Genomic DNA, 17,952 nt, shown 5'->3' on the forward strand with positions numbered 1-17,952 from the left:
GCAAGCGATGGCATCAATTGATCAACACAACCAAGAAGTAGGTGGTTCACTAATCGGTGATGCGCTGAACCTTAACCTACTCAACATAGATTGCTCAATCCAGGATATGCCTAGAATTTGCTTCACAAATTTTGCATGAATAACCAACACCCATGCTTGAGGCAAATTAACAGCTTCCTCGATCAACCAATTTGGATTCTCACTTTTTTTTTTAATGTAACAAAAGGATTTGGAAAGTGGAAAACAAAAATAGGAGATTGTAGTGAAAATAAATATTGAGTTGTACTGTGGGGAATGAAGAAGGTGGTTGAGTATTTATAGATTTTTTTTTTGGATTTTTTACTGATGAATTGATTATGGCTGTTGATTTTCAAACAGTTTGGAAATCAGACACACTAGATTGTGCCACGTGGCATAATAATAAGCTTTTCAATTTTTTTTTTTACCTTTGGAAGCCTAACGATCCAGTCATCAAACCATTCTAATGGTTTAGGACAAGCGTAAATAGTCGTTAGACTCTGCCGGCTGACGTCTGTTGCGAGACCCGCCCTCCACTTGTTGACATCGTTCATTGCCAGCAGGCTTAAGGTCTGGTAAAAGTTCGTTGGGCTGCCCACAAATCATCCCCCTAAAAATGCCCATTGGAGCAATGTTTTTATATTTTGGGCAATTAGATAGCTCTTGCCTCTGCTTTTGTGTTGGAACCCTCGTCCGGGCAACTATTCTAAGAGTATTTACCATTAATAGCCAAAATTTAACATCCAATTTCATAAATGTCACTTTTTATAAAAACTGTCAAATATAACAGAAAACTCACATAAATAGACCTAAATACCCTCAAAATTCAAAACTCATTTACATAAAGAAGCCAAAACACTTTAATAAATCTCCTCGGCATTGTTGTTCAAAGTGCGAAGCTGCTAGCGAAATTGGTAATATCAAACTTGTGCAAGTTTATGAAAGATCAATCCTATCCGGCTTAAACTCTAAAGCAAAAATGGATTCCAGAAATAGCATTTTCAATCCTAACTCCTTGTTGTTCCTCTTTCCTCTAGCCTTCTCAAACTTCCATCCCTTGGACCGCACATAAGGTTTAGTGTGGTTGTGTGGCACACTAGGAGCTGGACCGAAGTGCTTCATTGCTTCACGAGAATTCTTAGGACCTTTGAGGAGAACCATGTTCTGACCCAATCATGCTCTCAAAGCAAGCTGATCAAATGTCAAGCACTATCCTTCTGGCTTCTCATTCTTAGCCTTCGCAGTCTCCTTGCTTCTAGTCTTCCGAACAAGAAAACAGTACAGCTTGACGAGAAGCTTGAGATAGATATCATCAGACTTGGGCACAGTGTGATTTGTCTTCTTGCTCTTACCTCCTGCCATGAATCGATGCCTATTGTTGCCACTATTGTTGAAGCTTGGGTGCTCGGGACGCTGCTTTGAAAGAGTGATTGCCCCCACAGTCTTGTACCCATGAGAAAGGCTTTTAATGGTACCTTCATTGCTGGCAGTAATTTGTTGCTAGTGGTTACGACAAGGAAGATGGGAACAATTTGAGGGTTGTGTAGATCTTATGCTCATGGTCGTTGGTTCTTGGCTAACTTTGACTTTTTTCTTATTGAATTTAGTTTATGTTTTTTTTTAGGGAGACTTTGGATGCAGTCCCTAATTATGAATAATCTTTGACTGAAACTTTTTTGGTTTTCAATTTTTGATCCAAGTCCCTAAAATTAATTGATAATTTATTTCTATGTACGTTACTATATTTTTTAAATTAAAAATTAAAATTTATAGTTGTTTATAGTAATGAGATTTTAAATAAAAAACATAATTTGTGGGATTAAAAATATTAAAATATAAATATACTATTGTGTGTGTGTGTAAACATAGGTACATTCATAAAAAATAACCAAAAAGTTATTGTATCAAAACATGGGTACATTCTTCAAAATGGGTACATTTAGCAAAAATAAAAATGGGTACAAATAAATAAAAAAATATGGGTACAATACAAATAAAACTTTAAAAAATATGGGCACAAAAAGAAATTAATATATGGGTACAAATTAAAATTGAAAGGAAAATTGGTACAAATTAAAAAAGGGTTGCAAATTAAAAATGGGTACAAACTAAAAATAAAAATATATGATAAAAAATTTAGCCATAAATATAAATATACTAATTGTAACATTTTTAATATTAAATGAATATATTTAGAAATAAAAAATATTTTATTATTGAAATAATTAATGATATTATTAATACAAAGGACCTTGATCAAAAATTGAAAAGTAATAAGGTTTTAATCAATAGAGTAGTAAAAATAAGGATGAAAACCTAATTACTCCTTTTTTTTAATTAATTTGGAGGGTATTTAAGTCTATTTAAATAGATTTTCTGTTATTTTTGAAAGATTTTATAAAAAGCGACATTTATGAAATTGAGTGTTAAATTTTGATTATTATCTATAAAGCACCATTGCACTTTGACCCGACCCATTCCAAGATTCAAAGCAGGGTCAAGTGGTCAAGTACCCTCCAAACGCCATCCACAGCCGTTGAAAATCCACAATATAAACGCAGTCATCAAAATCAACGGCTCAGAATCATACAATCAGATTCACATAAAATGCAAGAACCTCTTTGGAATCTCTCCCTCCTCTCTCAGGCAGATAGTGACAAAAATACATTATTATTATTATTATTATTATTATTCCGTCCCTGCTTATCATCCTCTTATTATTGGACTTCGGAAAGTTCCTTCATTTTCTCTCTCTCTTCTCCTCTCTGTCAAAGCAACGCCCCCTTCCTTCCTTAGATCCGTACGATCTGCGAGGTCCATCCATGGCTTCCAAACGGATCTTGAAGGAGCTCAAAGATCTCCAGAAGGACCCCCCGACCTCTTGCAGCGCAGGTACAATCCCTTTCTTCTTCGACCCCTCTTCTTATTTTCCTTTTTTCTGTGTGGTTTTACACTGTACTTTCGTTTTTTAACGTCCTCAGCCGATTTCGAAGCTCGATCTGTGAATTTTGAGCCTTTTTCCGATATGGGTTGTATGTAATTGGCTTGTTTGGTTATGTGTTTGTTGTAGCTGATGTTACTTTTTTGCAGAAAGAATTTTGGGTTTTGTGAAAATTATGTTTTGGATTGCATGATCATGAACCTGCTACAGTGTTTATGTTATTAAGGCAATGAAATATTGGATCTTTGGTAGGCAATTTTTTATTTGGTTTTCTTCCAATGCAATTTTGTGATTGAACACTTTTTGAAAGCTTGTGAATTTTAAGTGTTGTAGTGTGCTAACCGAAATTGACTTGAGCTATTCGGAAGTTTTGTTGTGTCAATGAAATAAAGGATCTATTTTTTCATCACGGGGTTGGAAGACATTTTGGATATGTAAAATTTTGTGATAGGACAAAGTTGAAAACTTATGAATGTTAGAATTGTAATGTGCTAACTGAAATTTGACTTGAGCTATGCGAATAGTGATCTCAGTGATTAGAGTTCATACTGTTATGGGTAGCGAATTTGTCATGGTTGATCACCATTGATCTTTTATTGAGTTGTTGCCTGATTGAGACACAATCAAAGATACACACTATTTTCAAGAAGGTTTTGTTTTTCTTTCTAATATTTACTGAAGTGTGGAAGTAATAAGTTTCTAGTTGCTGACGAAGGCGATGAAGGCATGCATTTAGTTGCTTGAACTTTGTGTGTTAAATTTATTTGTAATATGGATTTTAAAAATGGTTTGCTATGAAATGATTATGAGGTTACTTGTGTTCGATGTCAGGGCCTGTTGCTGAGGACATGTTCCATTGGCAAGCAACGATAATGGGTCCCCCAGATAGTCCTTATGCAGGGGGTGTCTTTCTAGTTACCATCCATTTCCCTCCTGATTATCCATTCAAACCACCTAAGGTAAGGAATTTTAATTTCTTTGTTTAAGTTGTTAATTTAGCTTCATAGCGATTGCATTATTGCCAACTCTTGTTTTCTTCCCCACGCCCCCTTTTCCCCTATCCCTTTGCTTTTGGTTTGGGGTGTATTCATGCATTGTCAAGAGATCCGATAAATATTATGGTTTTGTAGTCACAGTGTCAGAGAAATTGTACCGCATAATGTGATTCTTCCATGGTTGGAACTTACAATTAAGAGGTTGAAAATGTACGAACTTTTTAAGAAAGTACCCATTCTTTTTAATCAGTTTGTCCTATATTGAATTGAATCCCAAATCCCCAATTCATTGTCTATGAGATTAGGGAAGCAAATTTTATAAAAACTAGTGATAGGACGAGGACATAGGCATGGTGACCTTGAGAACAACCACTGGATCAGGTGGCGGTATTTCAATAGTGTTTGGAGTTTTAGTGTGCAGTGGTATAGTTTAGTCATCCAACAACTTTTCAATTTCTATCTATTTGATTCTGGCATGTGACAAAGTTGTTGCTCTTTGATAGGGAAGGCATTGTTTTTTTGTTTTGGTAGGTGGTGATGATTAAGTCTTTGTCCAATTAACTCTTACTCCCTTGGATTTTCATTGACTTGTATGATACTTGTCTTGTTAAACTACTTAACAGTAAGAGTATGTTTTGAAACATTCTTGATGCCTTAAATATATAGGGCCATGGGCCATGGCTTAGGGGCTCAAGTCAAACATATTGGCTTGGGTCTTGGAAAAATCAGAGAACCTTAGGCCTATGTCTTAGCCACCTCCCATTGCATCAGCATTTTCAATTCCGTGTATGACTTGGGGTTCGGCTGGTAATGGCCTGAGAAGATACGGTTGAACCTGGCTGGCACATAAGATCTCAAATTGACCATTTTCAGGGAAATGTCAATAGTACATCGTGTTTTGAATTGTCGCCAATGCTTTGGCTCAAAAAGTCTAGGAAGATCAAATCCAATCTATTAATATTCTTTCACCAAATTGTTTTTACAGGTTGCCTTTAGGACTAAGGTATTTCATCCCAATATCAACAGCAATGGAAGTATCTGCCTTGACATTTTGAAAGAGCAGTGGAGCCCTGCTCTCACCATATCTAAGGTTCTGATCTCTTCATGGCTCGTTATGATTTAATAATGTCATATGTTTCAATTTTTCCAGTCCAAGATAAATGTGGGTTGGTGATTACCATGAATAACCCCACAAATTGCATATTTTCCATGCTGAAGTCCAGATGGCAGCGTGTCTGATTAAATGCTTTGTTCACAAATGATTTAATTTTAATCTTCACCATGTACGCCTCATCTGGATTTCCATCAAGTAGCATATGCCACTGGCTCTGCTCTCCATTGTTGCAGGAAACATTTCGAGAGTGGGTGCACTGTGGAAGGCTGTCATTTGTTAATGCATGGTTGCTATGCACCCTTTTCACTGTTTGATATCTGCCGGTTTTTAAGTGGGTGGGAAAGGTTCTTGTTTCCTATTTCAGGTATTGCTATCCATCTGTTCCCTGTTGACGGACCCAAACCCAGATGATCCCTTGGTGCCGGAAATTGCTCATATGTACAAGACAGACCGGTCAAAGTACGAGACAACCGCAAGGAGCTGGACCCAGAAGTATGCTATGGGCTAGCGTGCTTTGTCGCGAGGGCGTGTAGGAACATCGGTTTGTATTCCTTGTTATGTATAAAAGAAGCGTGGTTTCTTCTACTTTTGCAATAGACATTGAAGAATAGTTCTACATGTTCACCCTCGCAAGTCATGACGATGTTTCAGGTGGTTTAATGGATATTTTTCGTAACAACTATGAAATATCAGCAGTTAAATGTTCAATTTACCGTCTATATGTGAATACGTAAGTATTTTGTGACCTTCCTCGCGTGGATTTGATGCATGATGGTACGTTAACCCTAATGCCTGCACTACTATGCTAGTCTCGCGGTGGTTGTATACGGCATCACTGTTCTGCTAACATAAGGCCGTATAGTGACCGAGGAATATACGTTCATTTATCTTTGGATTTGATATCGAGGATGTAGCCAAGAAAACAGGACTCAATGACTAAACAGTGTGATTGCGACTCGTTCAAGTCAACCAAGTTGTGATGTTTCATTTTATCTCCTCATCTAATTTTCATTAGGGTTAAATACCTTATTTTACACCCATCTTCTACTAGAATTGTTAATGCTCGAAAACGATCAGATGTCATCCTATCATAATCTCAAGGCTCTCAACCATAATCTCAAGACTCTTAACCCATCATAATCTCAAGACTCTTAACCATAAAAGAGGCGGATCAGACATATATGTTGTCCTGTGAATTTGGATTCCTCTAGCCGGCATAAGTGCAGGATACCTAGCTATCAAGTTATTTAAAAAAAAAAAAATTGAATTCCTTTTTCTAAAGAGAATTTTTATTTATGTTTTGAAACTTGAAGTAGCTAGGTGAGACAGCTTTTCCACTCTTTGTTCAGAAAAGATTGCTTCCGAAAAAGCTTAATTTGAACATGGTTTGAAATAAGTGCTTCTGGATAAGCCAAAGATTTTGCATGAAATAACTTTGTGGTTTCTGCTGCATGCTGAACACAAACACACTTTTTTTGCCAGATCTTTCTTCTTCCAAGCTAAAACATCATTTTCGCTTGTACATTCGCCTGCTTTTCATGTAAATGGAAGTGTTTCTGACGGATTATCTCCAAATCTGACATAGCAAAACCCCCAAATGTACACACTTTCAAGTTTCAAATTAAGTTGAAAGGAAAAATATGAAATTAGATAAGAAGAAACGATAGCAACTTATATGACAATAAGTACACAGTCACATAGGTATTTTATGTCAATAATATAAAGATATGTGTACGTTTTTTCCCTTCATATGTGCTTGTTATGACACTAATGTGGTAGTGTAGCCTATGTAAGTTGTTCTTCTAAGAAAGAATGTTCTTCTAACCAAAAAAATAAAAAATAAAAAAATAAAATCAATTTACAGTAATTAATCTAAATTAGACGTTAATCCACCACTTGCTTTTATAGTGGAAGGAAATTTCTTAGCAGCCCACCCATCGCTTTAGAGGGAGGAAGGAAATTGGTAGGAGTTAACTTTGGTGATGTGAGCAACCGATGAATGGTGACAAGTTGAAAGGCAACAAATGAGAGCAGAGAAGAGATGGTCCTTGCAGTTTCCTTGCTATCAATTCCCAAGCCATGATATGATACATGATAGTGACGATACAACCCGAATTTGTAGTACATAGGAAATCGTTATTGGCAATTCAAATTTTTTTTCATTTTGTACTCTAAATTTCTATATATACACACACACACACACACACTTACAATGAGTGTTTGATAAAATTTTTAGCGTGTTAATAACCAAACCCTTTAAGGGAAGAGATCCCGATTTTTTTTCAAAACATGGTATTTAGTTGTAAGACCCACTCCAAATCGAACTTCAACAATCCAAATCGTCTATTTTGTAAATCTCGATTCATATATCATTCTTTCAAAAATTCAATTCAATCCGAAACTATTTGCCTATTTAATTATCATGATTAAAATTTCATTGTTTCTTATTGAATTAGATGTCTCAAATATTTTTTATTTGACTAATATTTTTACAAAGATAATCCATGAGATGCAACTTAAAAAAATAAACAAGTCGTATCGAGATCCGTCTTCTTAAAGGCATCTGCAAAAAACAGTTCCTTATTTTTACTAGAATTATATAATTTTATCTTATATTTCCTTATACATAAACTTCAGCATTAAATATAGTGGTCTTTGGTCAGTCAACAGCCCAAAAAGATAAATCCAAAATTTGAGTGACAGAAAATAAAAATGATATATAAGGTAATGGTTGACGACATCAGATAGCTACTAGACAAATATGTTGTTTTTGGGGAACAGGTAACTTGGAGGGCAAGCACCAACAAGCCCACTATATTTATTTGACTTTTTTTTTTTTTTTGACAAGAAATGCGTTTTATTGTAACTTATTGTGGGTGGCAAATAACTTGTTATATAACTATATAAGTACTTTGTAAATATTTATTAATTGTAAAATAAATATAAAAATTCATAAAAATAAATATCGAGGCGTTTGACTTGCTTAATACAATGGAAGGAAAGTAGAACACTAGAAACTTGGTCCCCAAGCAAAAAATAACTATGGGTTGCACAAAATACTTACCAAGAGATATCAATTCAAATAATCTCAAGTTCTCCCAAAGAAAAAAATATATGTTATTTTCACATGTTTAACGTGATTTTATTGGTCAAATTCTTATGTATGTGTTATATTACACAAATGATTTGGTATGACAGTCACACCATTACGTAATGTTATTAATTATACATTCAACTTGTAACACTGCAACATGTGCAGCGGTGTCCAAGAAATTACTCAAATATTATAACCAAAAAATACTCCAAAATGAACCCTAAATTGGGCAATATGACAAAGAGTTATGAAAGAAGGAATAGGATCCTCTCCAGATTCTTTTTGTGGGGATCCGGAGGATCAATCAATCGTGTCTGTTCATTGTACATCGTGCGGTTAGAAATCATTTAAAATTTTTGTTTAAAATTGAATATAAATAATATTTAACAAAAACTGATTGCCAGATGTATAATGAACGGACACGATTGATTGATTATTCGAATCTCCACAAAGAAGATCCGGAGAGAATTCTGGTCATGAAAACCTTCTTATTAGGGAGGAATTTCAAAATTACTTTTTTTACTTTAATAACCCCAAAAAACAAATCTTAAATTTGAACTGGTAAGACAAAAACATTCTTAATACTTATCAAACAAATATACTATAATTAATGGAAAAACACGAAAATGTTGGAGACTGCTAAGATCCTCCTATAAGTACGCGATCCTCGGTAATTTTGACTCCTCCTCTGCTCTCTCTCCGCTCTTCCTCCTCACTCTCTCACTTTCTCTCTCTAAATTCTCTCTCTAAAAGCTCTCTTATTTATTCCAGGCTTTTACTTTCTCTTAACGCTCCATCAGTTTCATTTTCCTCCGCCATTAACATTTGCCCTCCAAATTTCTCTTCTTCTTTCTCCCACCATTTCATCATCTCAGTATTTTGTCGTTTAGCCTGTAGGCTACAGCCATGGATCGACCCAAGCAGCACACGCAGCGTCGCACGGTCAAAAACAAGCTTGTCAAAAAGCTCACCACCCGCTTCCGGGAGTCTACTGCCGGAGCCCCCCAAATCGTAAGGATTTCCGTCACCGACGACAACGCCACCGACTCCTCCAGCGACGAAGCCGAAGCCGAGCCGGGCCGGAAATACCGGGTCCTCATGAAGCGCGTCATCAACGAGGTCAGAATCGAAGACCCGTCTCCTTCTCAGGCGCTCGTCTCAAAACCAACTAAGCCTTCTAGGTGCAGAGCGGCGGAGGAGAGTAACGAGATTTCGCCCAACGGGAAGAAATACCGAGGCGTACGGCAGAGGCCGTGGGGGAAATGGGCGGCGGAGATCCGAGACCCAAAACGTGGGGTCCGGGTCTGGCTCGGAACTTTCGAGACGGCGGAGGAGGCCGGTATGGCTTACGATAAGGCTGCCATTGCGTTTAAGGGACCTCTGGCTTTGACCAATTTCCTCAAGCCTCCCGAAATTGCCATTCCGGACATCTCGGAAGAGGACTGCAACCCAATTTCTCAGTCTCCGCTCAACTCGCGGTGCGGCCACAGCGTCCGGTCGCCAACCTCTGTTCTCAGTGGCCGAGAACCCGAAATCGACTGGAAAGTTTCGGAGCGACAAAATTTCGGGGTTTTTGATACGGAGTTTTGGTTGAATGATTGTTTTGAACCGCCGATATTTTTCGAGGAAACGAGAGTCGTACCCGAAACGCTTCTGAAAGATGAGGATTTCTCCGATTTATCGCTTGATTTCCGGACGTGTAATTGGGATGACGTGGAGGATTACTTTCAAGATGCTTATGAGTTGAAACGATGATTATCAAAAGTGTGGTCTTTTGATTTTGAATAAAGATTTTGAGTGCCAAAGAGTCGTTTGGAGTTGTGATTTAGTAATTAGTTTATATAAATTAATCCAAATTATTATTATTATTACCTACTACTAAATTACGACTCTGTAAATTTTGGCACGTATGTATCTTGATTTTTCACCAAGTGGGGGAGCACTCAAAAGATTAAGTTGCTTAACTTAATTTCTTTATTGATTTAAATTTGCAATCCGTTATTTAAAAATGTCTGTATTTAACTGTCTTCGAACTTTTTACATTTAACAATGGAAGCGTATTCCGTTTAATAATTAAAACGCAGGAGTTGTTTCATACTTATGCGTTTAGGTATTTCAAATTTAAAATATCTACAGGTTACAATTTGTTTCATATTTCGAAAGTTGTTGCAATTTTGAATTAAGGCGTTTCATACTTATCAATTAAGACGTCAAAGTTCATGTCACACAAACGTTTGAGTTTACAACTCGTCTCATACTTAACTTTAACTTCTAAAAACAACAACAACATTTTGTGTGATTTGTTCTAAAAAACAACAACAATTTGGAGTAAAAGTGATTTGAGAGTGATCCAAGTCATTGACCCAAATGGGGTTCTCTGTCTCAGTCAGAGTATCTGGAAGACAACACGAAAGAGCGAAGACACTCCGTAAAAAACAATGGTGAAGTGTGACCGATGTTCTTGCTCCAAAACCAAAACCTAGAAATTAACCATTATTTAATACTGATTTAGTACTAGAAATCTTGGCAAGGGTGAAAATTAACCTGTAGGCTCCTTTGCTTTTTCAGAAATTCCCAGACAATGTCAGCCTGCTTTTTTCTGGTGAAATCCCCGGCTTGGTTCTTGAATCTCCGGCCAACTGAAGAAAGCTAGCTGCACAAAAGCCACGGATTTGCATTCCCTGGTAAATTTGAACATTAAATTAAGATAAGACCTTTCCACTGTTGTGTTGGTAATGCATGCAGTGTGTCGTGGAACACGAGGTTTCAAAGTTCATGTCATATCTCAGACCCACAGTTTGCAACTTGCAACTTGCAAATCGCATCTCCATCTGTGACTAATGACTAGACCATGTAACTCTCAAATTCTGGTCATTAGATTAGATCTTCTTGCAAACATGTATTTAATTTAGGTCCGCTCCTCAGTCCTCTCCCTACTGTTTTTGCCAGAGAAATGGTCATTAGAACTCAATTCTCAACTTTTTATGTTAAAAGACTTTTTAGTCAAAACGGTTTTTGAGATCGGTATACTCTTTACGTTATTATTTTAGATTTACAATTAATATAAGTGGTTCCTGATGTAGTGCACCGTTAATCATTTTGGTCATTTGTGAAAAATCTCATTAAATTGAAGAAACCACTTGTTCAAGTGGAGGAGTTTGATCTAATAAAAACATCCTCAATCTAACAAAGATTTTTCACGTAACATCAAAATAATTGATGGTAAACAATCTAATGGACTACTTTTATCGATTTTAAATCTCAAAGACTAAAATGATGAGTTATACCAATCTCAAAAACCGTTTTGGCTAAAAAGCCTTATGTTAATGAAAAAAAACCCTTTTGTTTAACTAGGGGTTTTAAGGCTTGATGACTTTTACTCAGTATTACTTGGCATTTGACAATCAAACCATCAACTAATCTTATAGTCTTTTGTAATATTCTAAACTATAATTGTCATCATCCACTCGTACTATAACCTATAGACCAATAATACCACATGACAATATTGCAGTAACCTCTAAAGCTTTTCCTTTCCAACGTGATAGATAAATTTTCCTCATCCTGTGTCGTGTTACTATTCAATTCATGTTCTAACGTTGTAATCTACGTCCATCAAATCATATTTCCTATACACCTATTATAACGACAATCAGCAATGAGACTACCGCACACAAAATTTTCTAACTTTCAAGAATATAATTGTTGTGCCTCATTTCACATGACAGAATAAAAACTGAAACACTATAAAGAAGGATCTAATTAAATTGTATTGAAATTGAGCTAAATTACTAAAAGAAAACATGAAAAAAACTAATTGGACTTGGTTTTCTCTACTCTTTTTAGCAGGTAATTACTTTGACCGCAATCTAAAGATGAAACGATCCAAACCAGACCGCACTTCCCTCTACTTGGTCCAGTAAACCCAGTAAAAGATAGCAGTTGAGTAGGAATTTTCATTTTTTTTTTAATGTTTTTAAATAAGTTACTTGGGACTCAAGTCTCAACAGGCTTATCATTTCCAATAAACACATGACAGAATTCCATCATACCATTTGAAAATCAACAGAGATATAAAAAATAATTAATTTATTTATGAGAAATGTTAACGAGGCTCTCTCGTGGGACTCTCTCTAGACTTTGTCACTTTTTACAATTTAAGGTTAATTTTTTTACTAATATTATAAAATATTGTATAAAATATGAGGTGCAAAAGAGTTCGTAAATGATCAGATTTTTGTGAAAGTCTCCTTAACTAGTATTTATCGGAAATGTAGCCAACCTCTGCCTCCCTCCGATGTTTTATGTTGCAGGTGTAGGGTCCACCCTACATTACAGAGGCAACAGTGCCTGAGCATGGTACCCTTTAAAGCAAAACACTGAACCAGAACCCAGTGGGTTGATTTAATAACCAACCCCCCAAAAAAAAAAAAATAAAAAAAATTTAAAACTCTTTCATATTCAACTCAAATAGTACAGTAATAAATCAGTAGATCTTCCTTCTTCTTCCTATTAGTCGTCCTAGTCAATGTGGTCCTTCTTATACTGTGCCAGTTTTAATTTTTCAGAATTTAGGTAAAAAATATGGTTCAACGGTTGAATGTGCAGTCAAAGATTTAACGATCACGATCCGAACAATTAAAGATTCTAGTGCACACAATTCTTTGATTCATACTAGAAAAAATGCAGATGCGGTTGCAAATTAAAATGTAAACTAAAGGTTCCTAGGGAACAAAATCTTGGATTCATATGCTTTGTGGTTTTCTTTGTATGAATCTTGAATCTAAACAAATCAAATATCGTTTTATGAATCACATCTTAGCATTTTTGGATTGTTAATGTTTTTGTTGTCTAATAATTAGTCAAACTATCAATATGAGCATTCACTTATCAACAATTTAGTTAGAATCTTGGTTTAACAATATGATAACATGACATGATAAATTATTCGTCGAGATATACTGTCTTTCATATTCACAAGTCCACAACCATGAAGAGCTTCAAATCATTTTTCAAGGTGACATTAGCAAATAGATTAGGGCCTAAAAGTATGCATACAAAAATGGACATGGAACATTCCCCTACCTAAATAGCAAAGGAAGACAAAGAGGGGACAGAATTTCATCAAAGGTGAAAACTAAAACAGGAAAAAACAAGATCTTTATTCCAAATACCTTAAAATACAAGGTGTATTAATCTCTTTTGGACCCAAAGTTGGTGAATATAATAAAATGGGATGTGAAGCCCACACCTTAAACTTTACTTAGCATGAAACCCTATGGTTTCATGCTTAATTACTGTATAATTTTTAAGGTTTAAAGTGGGCCACAAAATCTGAAGCATGATGGGAGAGGAAGCCCGAGGAAAAGGTACATCATTTGCAGAGGAACGTAGAGATCATATCAAATGTATCAGAAGAACAGGCGGGATCAGTGGTCCCATTCAACCTACCACCAGAACAAGGATAGAGATTTGCATCAGATCTTTGGGTCCATGAAGCCATTGATGAACTATTTTGCTTAAAAATATAGGCTCTTTCTCTTAATGGTATTTTTCGTTACAAGTAAATTACAGTTTGATCTGTTTTTATAATATGTTTTTGCATATATGACAAACAGTTATTTATATGTGAGGAGGAACAACTTCTAACATAGGACGAGTCGAGCAATGTTCTTGGTTTTTAAGGCTAAAACACGCTTTTAGACACTGTAGTATACACAAAGTTCCACTACCATCCATGTAGTCTTGATTTCATTGTATTTAGTCTTTGTAATTTCTAATATGTTTCCATTCAAGGACATCCGTCAACCTAGGTTAACGGAAGTTGATGAATGTCGTCGAATTGGAATAGATTCAAAACTACAGGGACTAAAAACGTGTCTTAGCCTTTTTGCCATGTCTTATGGAAGTGCAAGGTCGAATTGGTCACATTTTCCTCTACTCACGTCGTACACAAAATTTCATTGTAAATACTTGATTTTAAATTGTTTCATTAATATATGTGAAGATACGAAAGTAAAAGAGTCTCACATCGGTAAAAGGGAAAATCTTGCAATGACTTATAAGAGGTTGGGTTACTCTTCATGCCACCAATTTGTTTTGACAGTGAAACCCCAACTTTTTCATGGTATCAGAGCATGTTGGTCACCCACTGTGTAGCCTAACAGTGGCAAAAGAAGAAACCTTGCAAGCTTATAAGAGAATGAGATATTCCGCATATTGCCAATTAATTTTACAGTAAAGCCTCAACTTCTTCGATATATACATTGTTGAGTGGTGAATGGTGATGCAGTACAGTAACACCATAGTCAATGGTGTATAACTAACTAAAATGGCCAATTTCAGAAGCAGAAGAGCTTCTTGTGCATTTGACTTTGTCGATTTTTATGGTGCATATATGCAGAACAAGTCTGAGGAAAACTCATTGGTGTTTCATACTGCTAGTGTTCTCATTGAAAATATTTGTGAGATGGTGCGTGTTCAAAGTTTTGGGTCCATCCCACTTTTGTGACCTGAAAGAAAATCCTTCTGAGCACTTGGGCTGGCCCCAAATTTGTCACTCCCACAGATTATAAGCGGACGTGATTCATGTTAACGTTGTGAACATGATCTAAATTAAATCACATGGAGCCTAATGACGTATAGTTTTCAAAGAATAATGAAAATAAACACAAATAGAACCGGTTTTAAATTTTCAAAGAAAAATAAAATCAGAGGACATAAGTTATGTTTGGGGTGAGGAATTTCCAAGTCTCAAGAGATTGACGCTAAATTATTAAGAAATGTATTACAAATGTTAGATAAGAGAGATTAGAAATGTCTTTTATGAGTATTATAAAGGTATGCATGTGAGATTCGTAAGGACCCATTTTGGTGAGCTGGATGAGATAGGTTGTGATCAATTAAAATGAACTTGAGTCTAGTTTGTTGTTTGTTGTGTAAAAATGTGAGATGGACTGGACTAGACAAGATGAGTTGTGAATCCACAATAGAGTGAGTTATCTAACGTATCATTATACATGTGTTACAAATCATGTCTTACAAGTGTCTGCCAATTCAATCATATCCCTAAGGCCCAATCTCATCCAGCCTACCAACATGTCCTAAATGGCTCATGGATTTGACAATCTCTCTCACATGTCTGTGTAATGTTTATGAAAGGGTATGTATTTCTAACATCTAACATTTTTAATCATTTACTTACTAACTTGATATCAATCCCTTGAGATTTGGAAATCTCTCATCCCAAACATGGCCTAGAGATTATAAGTCGCAACCAAGTTTAGTGTCCGTTTAATGATGCGTCATGGTTTATGTTTTATTAAAAGTTTGTAACCAGTTCTGTGTATTTTTACAAAAACTAGTATACAAGTTGTGCATGTCATAATATGCAATATACATGTATTAACATGATGAAAATTTTTATTTTTAAAAAAGAAGATGGAGTAGGAGAAGAACGTGATGAGAGTGAGGGTGTGGGGGGTCATGAACAGCTAAAGCCACCAAATCTTCCCTTTAAAGGAAAGAAAAAAGAAAAAGTGACAAACAAAATGATTGTGTGGAAACACTTTAACTTAAGTTAATGCAGAAGAGGAGCCCTACTTCATACCAAACCACAGGCAAAAGAAAAAGAAAACCTGATAAAATTGAACATGGCCAGATCAGAATATGATTAAAAATAAAAAAGGCCATTGAAAATTACAAGATTAGTGGGTTTTTGATTGATGGGAAATTCATTTGTTTGAGGGAGTTTTAAGAGAGAGAGACCTGCAGTTTTTTTTCAATCGAGATAAGGCAACATGGGATTTCATGGTAGGCTCAGCAGCAATGAAACTAGGGTAAATAGCAGGTTGTGTAGTTTCTGTTCACAAAAGGGGCGTTACTGTGACATTGCAGAGGCCCCATTTGAGGAGAGGAACAGATTGATTGCAATTAGAGATCAAGTGAAGGAAGTTGAGAACTCCTTCGTGTTTTTACAGGTAATTATTTGCCCCCCTCACCATTATTTTGTTTTTCTTTGTGGGTTGTCCAATTATATATATTTCTCTTTTATGACACTTATTAAGTTTGCTTAAACTACGGAGGGATTCAAACATGGGTCCAGAAGGTAGAAATACATTGCTATAGCCAACTAGATTAAGCCCAAGTCTGCAAAGTTGTTCCATTTGCATCATAGCTTTAGGTGTTTTTGATTTCTCTGTCACCATATCACTCTTGTATGATCTTTTATTTAGTTTTTTTTTTCACACTTGTGGGGATCGATATACGCAGAGAATGAGTTCTTGGCAGCAGATGGATAGGCAAGCAGCATTCAACAGTTTGGAAGAAAGCAAGCAAAATCTAGTAGCAAAGGTGGCAGAATATAAAGGAAGAAGGAAACTTGATGTGCTGACAGAACTAAATGCATGTTTTGGCAGTGAAAATAATGTCCCTTTCAATTGGGATTTTAGAGAGAGGTTGAAGATAATGTCTGATGAACCTACAGGTGGAGTTCACAGCACAAGGTTTCTCACTAACTGCATAAGAAAATTGCTCTTCTCATGGAAATGGCAAAAAGTTGTTGGAATTGCAGTGAAACTGGTTATGGTTTCTGCGAGCATTTCTTTTGTAATTGCTGCTTGTAAAACCAGGCAACTATTGTACACCAGCTCAACCAAAATGATTCCATTTTTGGTCTCCAAAGAAGCAGGAAAAATTGACGGTCTATTAACCTTCTCAAAGATCCCTCTTGATGTTTTTTTTTTGGTAGGGGATGATTGTTAATCTTTTTTTGTTTTGTTTTTATGTCTCTCATACATGTAGTTATCAAGAAACGTTTAGAGATTTATTTTTTTATTAATTTACAAGTGTAATTGTTGTGAGATATAAATTCATAGCGCAATCAGACCGATTGTCACTAGACTAAATAATCATTAGTGAAACGTCTTGATATCGAATATCTTTCGTTTTTTAATATAATATTTTTTCATATAGCACGTGCCTATCCACTTGTAAGAGTTGGTAGTCATCAAATGCCTTGTATGATACTTTCAACTATTTCTGGCCTTGATAATTTAAATCAAAATTTGATAGTTTGGAATGACTTGATAATTACAACTTTTGTATACATCTTGAATCGAACTCGGGATCGAAACAGATCCTGGAGTAGTTATGTTATACTTGTTTAGATGAATACAAATTGTAATAAACTGAATACACATATAACAAATAAAACAAAAAATTTAACCAAGTCTCAAAAGCATTTGTTTGGTTTGCTCACAGTTATGTCTTCATATATAACTTATAATCTCAATTGCATACAAATTCAACGGTTGAAGGCAATTTTTGTTTAAGGTTTTGCATGGCATGGTCTCTTGCTTCCGCTTCCTTCTCGGGTTTTCCTCCATGACGCACTAGTCTAATATCCCAACACCAATGCTGGATAATTTTCTCTAATCCAACAAGATTCTCTATTAGGAACTTGACATGTTGATCGACGCAAGGACGAGGGTGGTACCCTAATATTTCTAGGACCTTGACGTAATTATGGGGCCATTTGGCAGCTCTCTCTAATTCTACTTCTCCCCAAGGGCAATGAAAAGTCTCTTTTACCTACAAAACAAGTCTCTGCAAGTACGGATACGCCTTCATGAAACAAGTTAAAAGACCAAGACTCTCTGAATGTTGTGTTAACATATCAATGATTCTGCCATTGATGAAGGCAAGAAGCATAGATATCACAGAACCTTATACTCGAAGAAATGAATAAAAGTGAAAGAGAAAGAGAGAGAGAGAGAGAGAGAGAGAAGAC

The 17,952-nt window shown here is 35.8% G+C and overlaps 2 protein-coding genes, 1 long non-coding RNA gene and 1 pseudogene across 3 annotated transcripts; 3 read left to right on the forward strand and 1 right to left on the reverse strand.

Annotated features, from left to right (window-relative positions):
* Positions 1 to 954: 954 nt before the first annotated feature.
* LOC114826133 (large ribosomal subunit protein eL18y-like) lies at positions 955 to 1,380 on the reverse strand (annotated as a pseudogene).
* A 1,376-nt stretch (positions 1,381 to 2,756) lies between these two features.
* On the forward strand, positions 2,757 to 5,624 carry LOC103411825 (ubiquitin-conjugating enzyme E2-17 kDa). The gene is given in 4 exon segments (NM_001293965.1): positions 2,757 to 2,910; positions 3,791 to 3,918; positions 4,940 to 5,044; positions 5,433 to 5,624. Coding segments are annotated over 4 exon segments (447 nt in total). The 5' UTR covers positions 2,757 to 2,840; the 3' UTR covers positions 5,577 to 5,624.
* Positions 5,625 to 8,873: 3,249 nt separating this feature from the next.
* LOC103411725 (ethylene-responsive transcription factor CRF4-like) lies at positions 8,874 to 10,033 on the forward strand. The gene is given in 1 exon segment (NM_001328784.1): positions 8,874 to 10,033. A coding segment is annotated over 1 exon segment (849 nt). The 5' UTR covers positions 8,874 to 9,068; the 3' UTR covers positions 9,918 to 10,033.
* Positions 10,034 to 15,752: 5,719 nt separating this feature from the next.
* On the forward strand, positions 15,753 to 17,134 carry LOC103417625 (uncharacterized). The gene is made up of 2 exons (XR_011582320.1): positions 15,753 to 16,141; positions 16,434 to 17,134. It is a non-coding gene; the product is annotated as an uncharacterized lncRNA (long non-coding RNA).
* The last annotated feature ends 818 nt before the right edge of the window (positions 17,135 to 17,952 follow it).

The sequence above is a fragment of the Malus domestica genome, chromosome 01 (assembly GCF_042453785.1).
Source record: "Malus domestica chromosome 01, GDT2T_hap1".
NCBI classification, from domain to species: domain Eukaryota; kingdom Viridiplantae; phylum Streptophyta; class Magnoliopsida; order Rosales; family Rosaceae; genus Malus; species Malus domestica.